The 13,148-nt window shown below is 54.8% G+C and overlaps 1 protein-coding gene across 3 annotated transcripts; it reads left to right on the top strand.

Annotated features, from left to right (window-relative positions):
* Nucleotides 1–726: 726 nt before the first annotated feature.
* Nucleotides 727–11,972, top strand: FNDC4 (fibronectin type III domain containing 4). Of its 3 annotated transcripts, none has more exons than XM_039710817.1 (6): nt 727–899; nt 6,633–6,748; nt 7,248–7,452; nt 8,307–8,396; nt 9,603–9,736; nt 10,706–11,972. In XM_039710817.1, the coding sequence occupies exons 1-6, from the start codon at nt 827–829 to the stop codon at nt 10,739–10,741; spliced, it is 654 nt and encodes a 217-aa protein (XP_039566751.1). In that variant the 5' UTR covers nt 727–826; the 3' UTR covers nt 10,742–11,972. The 3 variants fall into 3 exon arrangements, with proteins under 3 accessions (XP_039566751.1, XP_039566753.1, XP_039566752.1); XM_039710818.1 differs by having other exon boundaries at nt 771–899; nt 6,526–6,748; XM_039710819.1 differs by lacking the exon at nt 6,633–6,748 and having other exon boundaries at nt 762–899.
* Nucleotides 11,973–13,148: the final 1,176 nt, after the last annotated feature.

The following is a 13,148-nucleotide window of genomic DNA, read 5'->3' as shown; positions in this document are numbered from 1 at the left end:
CAGTTCCCAAGTCTGCCCAAAACCACAGCTATGCTGAGGCACCTTAACAGCCCTTGGAACCATAGATTCCATCTTGGCTTGACTCCTCCTTCCAGTCTGCATTGCTCACAGAAAGTAGTAGGCTAATGGACTACTGTAAGCTAATGGAGGATGATTTGGGTTCACTTCCTTATTTCTCTACTGCTTCATTAGGCACACCCAGTGCTGCCTTTCCTGGGGATGGGGCAGACCCCATGCCTGTGTCTTCAGGCACACGTGAAGGAGCATCCCGGAGGGTCGGAGCACCCCCCGGTGCAAAGGAGCTGTGGGGGTGTGCCGGGGGCACCAGCCCGAATGTCGGCATCTGTCGGTGACCAGCAGTCGCTTCACCGGTGCGGCTCGCTGCCCCACGGTGCCGGCGGCCCACGGCCCAGGACACGGGTGTTGTGTGCCCGCGTGTGGAGCCTCCAGTGCTGGGGGTTACCGGCGGCACAGCACGGAAAGAGCTGGCACTGGAGACCGCTGGCGGTGCAGCACGGGGAGAGCGGACGCTCAGGGCTGTCGGGGGTGCAGCCTGCGGCGGGGCGTTAGGGGTTACCGGAGAACGACACCGGGAGCGGCGCGGCTGGTTCCGGGGCTCCGCTAACAGGGTGGGGGCGGTACCGGCGGTGCCGGGGTACGGCCCGGGGGCTGGGGGCGGTGCCGGCCGCTCCAGGGCACGGCTGAGAGGAGGCGCCGGAGCCGCCGCGGTGCCGGAGCCCGGGGCTCGGCCCCGCTCCGTCCCGCGGTGCAGGGAGCCGGGCCGGTGCCAGGGCCGCCGCCCGGCCGGGTCGCAGCCCCCGCCGCCATGGCCCGAGTCTCGGCGATGATCAGCCCGGTCCTGGTGCTCTTCGGCTGCGACCTGTGTTTCGTGCGAGCCAGTAAGTGCGGCCGGGCCGGGAGGGCACCGGGGCTGCGCGTCCCGCCGGGCGGGGACATCCTGCCGGGCGCCCGTCCTTGCCGGGGGCTGCGGTCCTCGCCAGACACCCCCGCCGGCCTCACTGCATTCCCGGCGTGGCCTTTGCCGCGATCCCCGAGGACTCCTCGGGCACCCCCGGGACGCCGCGGCCTCCGAGTCCCCTGTGCCTTCGTCCCCTCCCCGGAGCACGGCTGCTGCCGCGCTGCCCTTCCCGGGGCTCCCAGGGGCTCCCGCCGTGGGTGGGAATGGGCGCTCCGCCCCGAGGGAGCTCCTGCCCCGGGCACGGACACTCAGGGCTGCGGCGGGCTGGGGCCGGCCGGGTGACGGGCATCCTGTCCCTTCCTGCCGGTGTTTGCTGGAACATCGAGCTCGGTGCGCCCGAGGTACCGCTGTCCTTGTGTCCTTTTACTCGCCGGGGTTGCCCTGTGTCAGCTGCCGCTTCCTGCTGTGTGTTTGCCCATCGACAGGTCACTGCGATAGCAAATCGAATTGCGGGTACCGGACGTGTTCTGCTACATTCTGCCGTGTTGCAAAACACGTACTGACGGATTCAGGAAGAGATGCAGTCAGGGGTGTTAAAAAGGGGCCACTTATTTTTAGATGTGCAATCTGGTGCTTACTCCCTGCTGCAGCAGTAAGTTGGGCAAACATCTGGGTGCCCTTGAGCAGCAGCCCCAAGGACATGGGCCGGGGGGCAGGGGTGGCCCCACTCCCCGGATCACAGCAGGATGGTGAGGGCACCGGTGGAGACATGCCCCGTCCTTCATCCCTCTGCAGCACCACATGTGCCAGCGTCCCTTGTGGAGGGTATCTATCCAGCCCCTTTGCTGACCCATGGAGCTGGGATATGTGGCATATCTGGTCCCATGTCCAGCTGCCCACTAGCTATCCCTCCCACTGACCACCACCCATCCCTCCTACTGCTCACCAGTCATCCCTCCCATTGCCCTCTGGCCATCCCTTCAGCTGCCCATTGGCCATCCCTCCTAGTGTCCAGCCATAGGCTGCAGTGCTGCTAGCTCCTGTACACAGCCCAGCTCTTCCCACCCCTTAATCAGGCCCAAAAGGAGCATGCTGCTGTACAGACAGCACAAAACCTGTGCCAGGCCCTAAGTTAGTGACTGCGCTTTCTGTGGGGGTCCCCCATTTGTAATATGGCTTTAATAAAAAGTGAAGCTGGATCATTTATAAGTGATGTAGAATTATTAGCAGTTAATGCATTGAGCTAAACAGTGGCACACTTTTCCCAGAGAGCCCAGCAGCATCTTGATTTTATAGCCAGAATGTGTTGGCTTTGGAGAGCATGCTTTTTGGAGCCCTTGTATTCACAGACCTTTGTGGCAACAGCTTTGGTACAAAGCTGCTCTGATCTCAGCTGCAGAACAGGCTAAACAGTATTAGATGCAATGTGGAGATTACACACAAAGCTTTGTCTTTTGGATGTCTTGTAACAACTTGGAGGGCTCATCTTGAATTTCATAGAACCCTGGAATGATGTGGTTTGGAAGGAACCTTAAAGTTCATCTCATTCCACCCCCTTGGTATGGGCAATGACACCTTCCACTACACTGAAGTGCTGCAAGCCCCATCCAGCCTGGCCTTGAGCACTTTCAGGGATCCAGAGGCAGCCACAGCTTCTCTGGACAGCCCGTGCTAGGACCTCACCACCCTCACAGGGAACAATTTCTTTCCAATATCCCATCTAACCCTGGCCTCTGTCACTGAAAAGCCATCCCCCTCTTGTCCTGTCACTTTGTCCAAAGTCCCTCTCCAGTTCTCTTGGAGCCCCTTTAGGCACTGGAAAGGGCTCCAATATCTTACCAGAATGTTCTCTCCAGGGTGAAAAACCTCAGTTCTCCCAGCCTCTTTCTGGAGCAGAGGTGATTTGGATTAGACACTGCTCTGTGTATCTAGGGTGAACTTCCCATGTTTTGACTTCTGAGGCTTCTTGTCTTGTCTCTTCCTGATGGGCATGCAAATCCCGTGTGCTCAGAAGTGTATTTTCTGCAGTTCATTCAGCATCAAACTGATCAAGGCACACTGGTTGTTGTAATACAGAACTGTGGCCTGGACACCAGGTCTCCTGTCACACAGGCCCAGGGCTGCTGGCCTGGAGTGTGCACCATTTGTGCCCAGGGTGCGTGGGGCGTGGTGCACTGAAAAGCCACGTGCATTGTGGCTCCGCAATGCCCCCATGACCTGTCACTCTTCTGCTGCCAGTGAGTGACAGTCTCTGCACAGGGCCTGTGCAAGCTCTGGCAAAATACAGCGGGAGCACTTGTCAGACCTATGTGGACCCAGCAGCCCGGTTTGTGAATTGGTGCAGTGCCTTTGTTCTCAAACCATCAAGTGACTCAGTCCCAGGGCAGTGTTTCACAGCCCCAGCCTGAAAACCTCAGCTGGGACAGGCTGGGTGCCTCGCAGAAGCCTAGAAAATTCTTGAGCAGAGCTGGACAGCTGCTACAAACTCCATGCACAAACTTCTGTGTTGCAGAGATGTCAGACCCCAACTTTAATTTCCTCACGTACACTTGGAGGTTGGTAGTCAAACTGCCCCCATCACACATATTCAGGACTTTTAAAATTATGTTAGATGTAAAAAAAACCCACCTAATTCATTACTTTAGATGTATCCTGTGAAACACCATGTCCTGTTCTTGTCCTGAGGCCAGCTGGCAGGGTCTGGTCATATCCATGGTATTAAACTCACGAGTTCCAAAGAGGGAACATCAGTGCTGCTTGTGAGGAGTGGTTTTCTGGCTTATCCTAGCTTCCAAGCCATGGCCAAGAATGGTTTGGGCACATACTGGCTGGTGCCGATCAGATCTTGGACCAATCTCCACCACTGGATTCTTGGGCTGTTCTGACCCTATTATGTCTGCTAGCACAAACCTAGCTAGCAATCTAACTAGTAATAACCTAGGACAAGTGTTATTATGCCTGAAGAGAAGCAGAAATGTGCAGCCCACCATACAGCCACCCTTGGAAATGCCTGTGTCTGGGAAAGCCCAGGCAGGGGGCAGTTGTTTGCTGGCTGACAGGGTGCTGCCTGAGCTTGGCTGTGGGCTGAGCAGCTGACCTGACCCCAGCCGTGGCTGGGGCTGAAAACCAGACTATGGAAAATGGCCTAGTGGGAAAGAACCTGGGGGTAACAGGAGTTAAACATGATCTGGCCGAGAAAGCTAAGAGCATCCTGTGTTAGCAAAAGTGTGGCAGCAGGAGCAGGGCAGTGATTTTTCCCCCTGTGCTGGACACTGCTGAGGCACCTCAAATCCTGGCCACTCACAGCAAGAAAGACATTGAGGGGCTGGAGTGTCTCCAGGGAAGGGAACAGAGCTGGGGAAGGGACTGAAGCACAAGATTTGTGGGTGGCTGAGGGAGCTGGAGGAACTCAAACTGGATAAAAGGAGGCTCAAGGGGGAACCTTTTCACTCCCTGCAACTCCTTGACAGGATGGTGGAGGCAGGGGGCACAGTCAGGCTGTGCTGCCAGGGAACAGGGACAGGACAAGGGGAAATGGCCTCAAGCTGTGTCAGAGCAAGTTCAGGTTGGATATTGGGAGCAATTCCTTCACTGAAAGAGTGGTCAAGCATTGGACAGGCTGCCCAGGACAGTGGTGGATTCATCACTGGAAGTGTTCAAGAAATGACTGGACGTGACACTTTGCAATATGGTATAATGGGCATGGGTTGGAGTTGATGATCTTTGAGGTCTTTTCCAGCCACAATGATTCTATAGTTTAATCTACAAGACACTCAGCTCCTGTGCTGGCAGAGTACATACACCCAGGCAATGGACAAGGCTGGGTCTGCAGCTTTGTTCGGCCTGTTCTGCTGTTGGCTCGTAGGCAAGCAGGGTGTGCATGCAGACAAGGTTTAGAGATTCCCTCCCTCCCATAGGTTAGTGATGAAGCAGATCCCCATGGGCAAAACTACACAGACACACTGTTTGTGGGATAAAGAATGTTTGAGTGTATCTTTGAATCCTTTCCAGTTTTCCAGCCTCCTTTTCTGAAGAAGAAAATCAACCCTGTGGTGTCCTTGTCTCCAGCAACCCTCTCTTCTGGTGGTGTGTCAAACTTCTGGAGACACACTCAGTCCCAGGGTCTCTCTTAGAACATGTTTTCTGGGCTCTCCTCTCTGTTTTAATTGCCCCTGGCAGACCACAACCCTGAATTTCTCAGAGTGGGAACCACAGCCTTCCTCTGTTTTGATATGAAGCTGGGTATATTCAGATGTGAATGAATGCACTTAAAGAGCTAGCCTGCAAAAATTGCCTTTTTTTGCAGGGTTGTTACTGGTATCACAGTTGTCCTTTCTCTTGTTCTCAGGTGCCCTCTGGAACTCTTTTTCTATATAAATCACAGCACTGACCCTGTAGCCCTAGCTGCTACACAGGCAGCTTGTAGAAGGGCACTGACTCATATGTGGGGAGTGGGAACACACAAACAGCAGCTTCAATGTCTTTCATGTGCTCCTGTGTCTATTTTCCAGACAAAATTTGGCTTTGTGTGCAGGACTGTGTGGGATCCAGTCTCTCAGTGCTGTGAAATCTCAAAGTCTCTCAGTGCTGTGAAATCTCAAAGTGGCAATGGTGCAGACCATGGGTCAGTTAGGTCGGCTTGCCATAGAACAGCAATGGCCAAGCATTGCTGCCAGCTTTGCAGCCAATGACACTGCACTGCTGGTGATGCCTAAGATTATTGGGTTTTTTTATATTTTTCATGTATTTGTGGCTATGTAGATTGTTAATGCGTGGTTGTAGCTTCTAGTACTTTTCCTATCTTTCTTCCCCACATTTAAGAACAATAAGTTAATCTTATAAATACATTCCTAAAAATATTGTTTAGTCTTATTCCAAGAAGAGAGACAGCTGCAAGGATGTTATGTTTTTCAACCAGAGTCCGGACCAGGCATAACAAAAGTGGGGCAAGAGAAACTTCTGAACTGCTTCCAGTGGGGCAGGACCTCAGGAATTACTACCTAACCAACTTACCTTTTAATTGGACAGTATATGATAAGTATACTAATCGACTAACCTTATAAAAATTGTAGTATTGCTATACCACATATGATTTTCACCATATTGTGTACCTGAAAGCTTTCAAGTGAAGGTTTGCTTATATATTCATTCTTAATGTTGTTGAGAAGATCTATTTTCCAGGCATTGCTGGGACAGCCATCTCTGCCTTTGGCATTGGCCTTCTCCCATGCCCTGGAGCAAGGAGTAATTCCGGGCAGAGGAGATGCCCAGATTGAGTGTAGAGTGTGTCTATTCCAAGGTGTCCCATTTTTCTGTCACAATCAATATATCATCACTGTGTCTGGGCTGCTTCCTATGCAGTTCTGGGTGGTGTGCCAGGCATTTGTGGCATGCCCATCCACGAGACAGCCCCAGAGCTCTGCACTTGCACACTCCTCATGCACAGCGTGGGCAGCTGCCTGCCAGCCCAGGAAGCACTGTGCTGTGCATGTGTTGCTGCTGGCAGGGCTCAGGCTCCCCCATCTGCTGTGCCACTCATCTCCTGGGGATGGGTTCACCAGGGAAGCTGCTCCCTGTAGCCCTAGCCAACATGCTGCCTTTGGCAGGTGTTGGAGAGGCCCCGTGGTGATGTGCAGGGCTGAGTGCCTGTTCTGAGACACCTTCTTTTGCCTCTTTCCTATGCCTCACCATGGTCCATGCCTGGCTCACCCAGACAGGCCACCGTCCCCTGTCAACGTGACTGTGACGCAGCTGAAGGCAAACTCTGCCACAGTCTCCTGGGATGTACCAGAAGGAGATGTGGTCATCGGCTATGCCATCCTACAGCAGGTATCCAGGATCTGTCCCCAGGGGACTGGGGACACTGATTACCAGCATGCTCCTATGTCAGTCCTTGTGACGCACTCTGGGCTCCTCTGGCATCTGCCTGAGGACATCTCTGCTGCTGACCAGCTCTTGTCAGGGTGCCTCATGTGAGCCGTCCATCCTGGTGGGAGGCAAAAGACTGTGGGCTGCATTGGGTATAGTCCCTCCAATGGTTTCCCTGGGATTTCTCTAGGTAAGAATGGTGCTTCAGCCATGGCATAACTCTTCTTTGCTTACATTGCTCCACCTGTGGAGCCCTGGGTGATGGTGGCTTCTCCAGGGAGGTGCCTGGCTCTCAGGCCATGCAGGCATGCTGAACAGGCAGTGCTGGCCAGTCTGGCCCACCCTGGAGTGGATGGTTGCCTAGGAAGGGAGGAGTGAGGGCAGAGCCCTGCAGCTGGGGGCCTGTGCCTGCTGCAGCTGGCAACAGCCTCCCACAGGTGACAGCTCTTCCCTCTGGCAGAGGCAGGATGGGCAGATGCAGCGCTTCATCCGGGAGGTGAACACCACCAACCGTGCCTGTGTGCTGTGGGACCTGGCAGAAGATGCTGACTACATCATCCAGGTGCAGAGCATTGGCCTGTATGGGGAGAGCCAGGCTAGCAAGCGTGTCCACTTCCGCACCCTGAAGGAGACCGACCGCCTGCCTTCCAACAGCTCCAACCAAGGTGAGGCACCTCCTACCATCTTGACCAGCTGCTGCTGGTGGGGCCACACCTGGAGGCTTGTACAGCAGATGGGCAGGGATTCCACAACCAGTGAGGAAGGTGCCGCACTGAGCAGCAGGCTGCTGGGGACATGCAGGATTGTACAGGCTGCTGTTGTGTCCACTATGTGTCCACAATAATGTCCCCAAGCTGTGGTTTGCAGCCCTCTATCTCAGGTCTTGGCACCTATTCAACTAGGCAGACTGGCTAGGACAGCTGCTGAGGCCTGCCCAGCTGCTGTCTGTAGGAGGCCAGTACTGAACAGATACTCAGATCTCCCAGTCTGCAGGCTACCCAAGGACACATGACCCAGCGCTGTGGTCTCCTTTACTACTCATGTCTGTGTTGCCTTGGGGTTGCCTACATGCTGGTTCGTGAGACAGAATCAGGAATCCAAGAGAGATGATGCCCCATAGAGGGCACGTCAGTCCGCCTCCAGCATTACCCATGAGAGGGGTCCTGAGTATGGCAGGGCAAGCAGGTGGCTGCCTGTCCTCAGAACTTCTGTGTTAAACTGACGTGACCTGCCCTGGTTGCTGTGTAGAGACCTTAGTGATTACTGGCATGCATTGTGCAGTCGCTACATGAACCTAAACAAGCCCTTGGAATCCCTGACTAATTTTGTAGCAAGGATGGTTTACCTGACACAGGAAGGCCACAGGATGCATGTCCTCTTCCCAGACAGGATGTCATCCCACACCCTTCCTTGTTTGGGGGAGGTGGGCTTCTCTGCTTTGGGGTTTCTCAAATCCTCCAGTGTTGTTGTAGTGGGAGGGTATCTGCTGCCAGCCCTGCTTGGGGTCTCTTCTCTGCAGGTGACATCACCATGGAAGGGCTGGACAAAGATCGGCAGCTGCAGACAGGCGAGATTATTATCATTGTGGCTGTGCTGCTCATGTGGGCAGGTGAGTGCCACAAGCAGTGTTCTGGCAGGCTGAGGCAAAGGCACAATCCATGGTTCACAAAGAGTGCAGAGGCACATTGCTGAGGGTCTGGCACCCTTCCTCATCAGTCCCTTGAGTCTCTGTAGGTGCTGGAGCCAGTGGGGTAAAAGGACCAACCACAGCCACTGCTCAGCAGTAATGGCCTGGAGTATGTTGAAGAGCAGGAGACAGAATGGGACCTGGAATTACAGGGTGGGAGCATCCCAGCTGACAGTGATGATTGAGTTGCTTGGGCCTTAGATGTTGTGATGATAACACTACTGCACTAGCTGGTAGAGGCTGTGTCTCAGTCTGCTAAAGCTGCAAAGTGAGTGGTTTGCTCCTGTATAGCACAATGAAAGCCAGTGCAGGCAGCAGGCTGCCCTGGGAGCATGGGAGCCCAAGAAGATAAGTCAGCTCCTGACTGGTCACATACAGCTGCTGTGAATGGGAAGTCATTGATCCCCTGCTCCCTTCCCAGTAAACGTGGATTTTGTAGTGGCATCTTGCAGAAATTTCTCCTTGCTCTGACCTTGACACTTTCCTAGGGCACTGGAAAAAAAATACAAGATGACTGCTGGTAGTTTACACCTGGCACAGGTTGATGTGTCAGGATGCCAGCTGGGAGGAGTCAGGTCCAGTCTGTGTGTGCCTGTGTGTTATCACATACACACTGGGGGTTGAGTGAATCCAGCATGGTCACCTCTGGGGGCATTGCTCCAGACTCCTGTGTCCAGGGTTCCCAGGTGTGGGACATGCTGCATGGGATGCATGCTGTGAAAGCATTACAGAGGGACTGACCCCACAGCCAGTTTGCACAGACAAAGGCTGGCCTTTGTGAGTGTCACAAGCAACAGCTCATAACGAATGCCTTGCTGGAGGCACTTCAAAACCCACACAGCTGCCCACTGACCTCACTGTCCCTGTTTGAGTGCCTCAGCATCTGCCTTTCGTGAATGCTGAGCACCTCACGTGTGGCCCAATGGCCTTAGCCACATCCGTGCCCGTCTGCCCAAGGAAACCACCTGCAGAGGTACCTGGGGTGGTGCAGGCTGATGCAGGTGGGGGTGCGGGTTGGCAGCACCCCAAGGAGCCTTGGGCACAACTGCCCTGCAGCTGGGATGCTGTGGGCAGGGCAGACAGGCAGCCACTGTGAAGGAGTCCTTCATCCAGTGTGTCTTTGGGCAGCGGTGATCGCCCTGTTCTGCAGACAATACGATATCATCAAGGATAATGACTCCAACAACAACAAGGAGAAGACAAAGCCCTCCTCAGAGCACAGCACGCCAGAGAGACCGAGCGGAGGGCTGCTGCGGAGCAAGGTGAGTGGGGAGGGCTGGCAACAGGGCTGGCACGTGGTGTCTGCTGGGGCTTGCAGCCTGCAGAGAGTCTGGCTCTCTCCAGAAATGGAAACACCCTGGCTTGTGCTCTCACCCCAAAGACTGAGGACTTTGAGGGTTCAGTGAGCCCGCGTCTCTGGGGCACTGTGTGTACCCCATGGGTGATTGCAGGAGAAACATTGGAAGAGACACAAGGTGTAACAGCTGGGATAGCTCTTGCCCTGCAGGGTGGTACCTGACCTCTGACTGTAACAGAGCCTTCATCATGCCCCTCCAAGGCTGCACCTCTCCTGCACAGATGGACAAATGGACATGCTAGGCAGCTGTTCTCATGGCTCCTGCACTGGTCTGTCATTGCTCCTTTTCTGCCTTCACTGCAGCTGGCTCTGGGTCATCACCACACAAGTCATTCCAGAGTCCCTTCCTCACCCTGATGGAAGTGATGTGCCTGGCTGTGGATGGGGAGGGAGCAGTACCTTCATCTGGCTGTTCCCTCAGCACCTGACATTCCTCCCTTTGTTACCTGCCAAAGACAGTAATTTATAGCCCAAATGCTCTAATGGGACCACATGTTAGGGTTTTGCTTGTGTTTCATCTGCTGCCTCTGTCAAGGGTGGGAACTCCCCTCACTGTGTTGGCTGACTGTCCCAGTGATTCCACATCTTGGTTTCCAGCAGATGTCAGGAGCAGAAACTTTTTGTTTGGACTTCAAGTCCCCAGTTCCCTTCCTCCAGATTTTTCAGCTTGCTGAATACCCCTTGGCATGAGATCCCTCCTCTTGGATCCCTACTCCAAACTGGAGCGGGAGTTGGAGTTGGATCCCTACTCCCTCCCCTGCTCTGCTGAGGTCTGCTGGTCTCGATGCCTGCTGCAGGCTGAGGGGCTCTGAAATCAGGTCTGATCCCAGGGGTGCAGCAAGGCAGGGTCTTAAAGCAGATTTTTCTCTCACAGAAGAAATCTCCGTCGGTCAATATCATTGAGGTGTAAGTGCAACACCAGCTCTGCCGTCTGGGATCTTGGGTGTCCTGCCAGAGCCACAGCAGGCCTTGGAAGAAGAGGCAGCACCAGGCGTGCCGCCTGGAACTCAGCATGCGACGATCCACGTACCAGAACTCCCGCTTTCCTGAGGGCACCTGTCTGCGGATGTGCACGGAGCCAGCTCCCCAGCCATGCATGCCGAGCGTGGCCCTGCCCATCCCACACCTGGCCCTCCTCCTCTCCCGGGGGGAAGCATGACCTTGAGGATGGGTGGCGGGCCACACCAGCGGCGAGGGTGGGAGGGAGCCAAGGGGAGCCGATGGGCTGAGGCACTGCCTGCGGGCAGGCCGTGTCCCTGTGCACCGCCTTGGCCAAGGCCCGGGGTGCAGCTGAGGCCCTGGATGCCTGCCCGGCATCAGGGGCAGACCTTGTTCTCAGCTGCCCGTTTGGCCCTGGGGCTGCTTGCAGAGAGCAGGAGCTGCTCCCCTCAGGGCTCCGGGGCTGCAGGAGGAGGGCAGTGCAGGCACTGCCCCAGCACTGCCAGGAGAGCTGTGGCCTGTAGGAGGGTTTGTCTGTGGGGCTGGGCCCAGCCAGCACCAGGGTTGAGTGGATTGCTGCTGGAGAACAGGGCTCCACTGTACCCTGTCATGGCTGTGCAGGGCCTTCAAATTCTCTGTCTACTGCAGAGGACAAAGACAAGAGGGACGATGAGGAGCTAGTGCTGTCACGGTGCCTGGCCAGCCCGCAGAGCCTGCAGCGGGGCAGGGAGTGCTGGTGGAAGCCCCGCAGGGCTGGGGGAGCGGGCAGTGTCGGGGCATGGCAGTGGCTGCGCTGTGTCCCCAGAAGGACGCAGTGCTGGCTGTTTGACGGGAGCTGCCATGAACTTTCTGAGCAGCATGGTGCCTGTGCTGCCTGGAGGAGACAATGTGGTGAGGTCTGCAGGGTCTCAGTTGGAGGGAATGGGGTGAAACAAGGAGGCTCCCTGCTGCCCTGGCTGCTGCTCTCCCTCCATGCTCTGCTCTGCAGCCTGCCACAGACAGGCTCTGCAGCCCTGGACTCAAGCATCACAGGATCCAGTGTCTTCCAGTAATAAATCTCCCAGTAAAAGCACTTTCAGGACTTTTCCTTCCAGGTGCTGCTCAGCTCCTGCTGCAGGACTAGGTGGGGAAGGGACAGGATAAGCAATTCCTGTGGCAGGGTCTTTTCAATAAAAGCATCCTGGCTCAAAGGCAGCATCAGAGCTTCAGGTCTCTGTGTGTGTCCATGCATGCATGCATGTACAAGTTCTTGAATGCACATATCCTGGCCATAGGAGATCTGGTCCTGCATGCTGTGCAAGAGCTGGAGGCCCTCCATGGTCACCTCACACCCCCGTGGCCTTTGAGGGAGAGCAGCTGCTGCTGCAGGCTGGGCCCTGTGATGCTGCTGGAGCAGCTGCAGGCTGTCCCACTGAGGGTGACATCGTGGCTGCTTCTCTGCAGAGAGCAGACACATCCCAGCAGCAGGACCGAGAAGGGGGACAGGGTCTGACCCCAACAGGCTGCTGGCCAGAGGGGCCTGGGCTGCTCCCTGCTCAGTTGTGGAGAGGGGTACCTGAGGAGTAACAGCACCATGGCAGTGGGATGCAGAGACACGAACACCTTGTTTTGCCTGCTAGCTCTTTTTAAGGAGGTGTATTAGAAAAACTAGGGCTGTCAGGGAAATACAAGAGTTTTAAGAACGTTCTAGTGCCCTGGAAAATGTTTACAAGTTCTGTCTTGCAAAGTCATAGCAGACATGCCTGCTATCATGAGATTTTTAGATAGGCCAGAGACACAAAAAATCACAAAGGATCAGACTGTAGCAGAGGTGAGGAATTAGGGCAGGCACAAGAAAAAGATCAAAAGGCAGAGGTTTTGACTAAATAAAAAGGAACATAAGTCTGACATTGAATGTCAAATCAGGGTGTGTTGTTGAGGAAAAAGCTCTTTCCCTCTGCTAAAAAAGAAAAAAAAAGAAAAAAAAAAAACCACAAAAAAAACCCCACCAGAAAAACCAACCAAACAAACAAACAAAAAAAAACCAACCAAAAAAAACCAAAAAAAAAACCCAAGTCACCACTTCTTCTCAGACCATGGCTGTGCAGGAGGGCAGGGAAGTGCAGAGAGGAATGCTGGAAGCTGAGGGCCTGACAATGACCTACTCACCCTAACACGTTACATGTTGCTCTGTACTCCCAGCTGAGGGAGAAGAGGCATGAAACCACATTCAATATGCAAAACCTCAAGTGAAAAAAAAACATGCACAGCTCCTGAGTGATCCATGGCACCCCAGGCCTCCGCAGTGCCTATGGCACTTGCTGGGAGACTGGCCCTGCCACCCCAGCTGCAGCCAGCCATTGGTGCTCAGCTGGGCTGAGCTGGGCTCTCAGTGCCAC

Source organism: Passer montanus, unplaced genomic scaffold (genome assembly GCF_014805655.1).
Source record: "Passer montanus isolate IOZ18808 unplaced genomic scaffold, ASM1480565v1 scaffold232, whole genome shotgun sequence".
In the NCBI taxonomy this organism is placed as follows: domain Eukaryota; kingdom Metazoa; phylum Chordata; class Aves; order Passeriformes; family Passeridae; genus Passer; species Passer montanus.
This window is presented reverse-complemented; position numbering and strand designations above follow the sequence as displayed.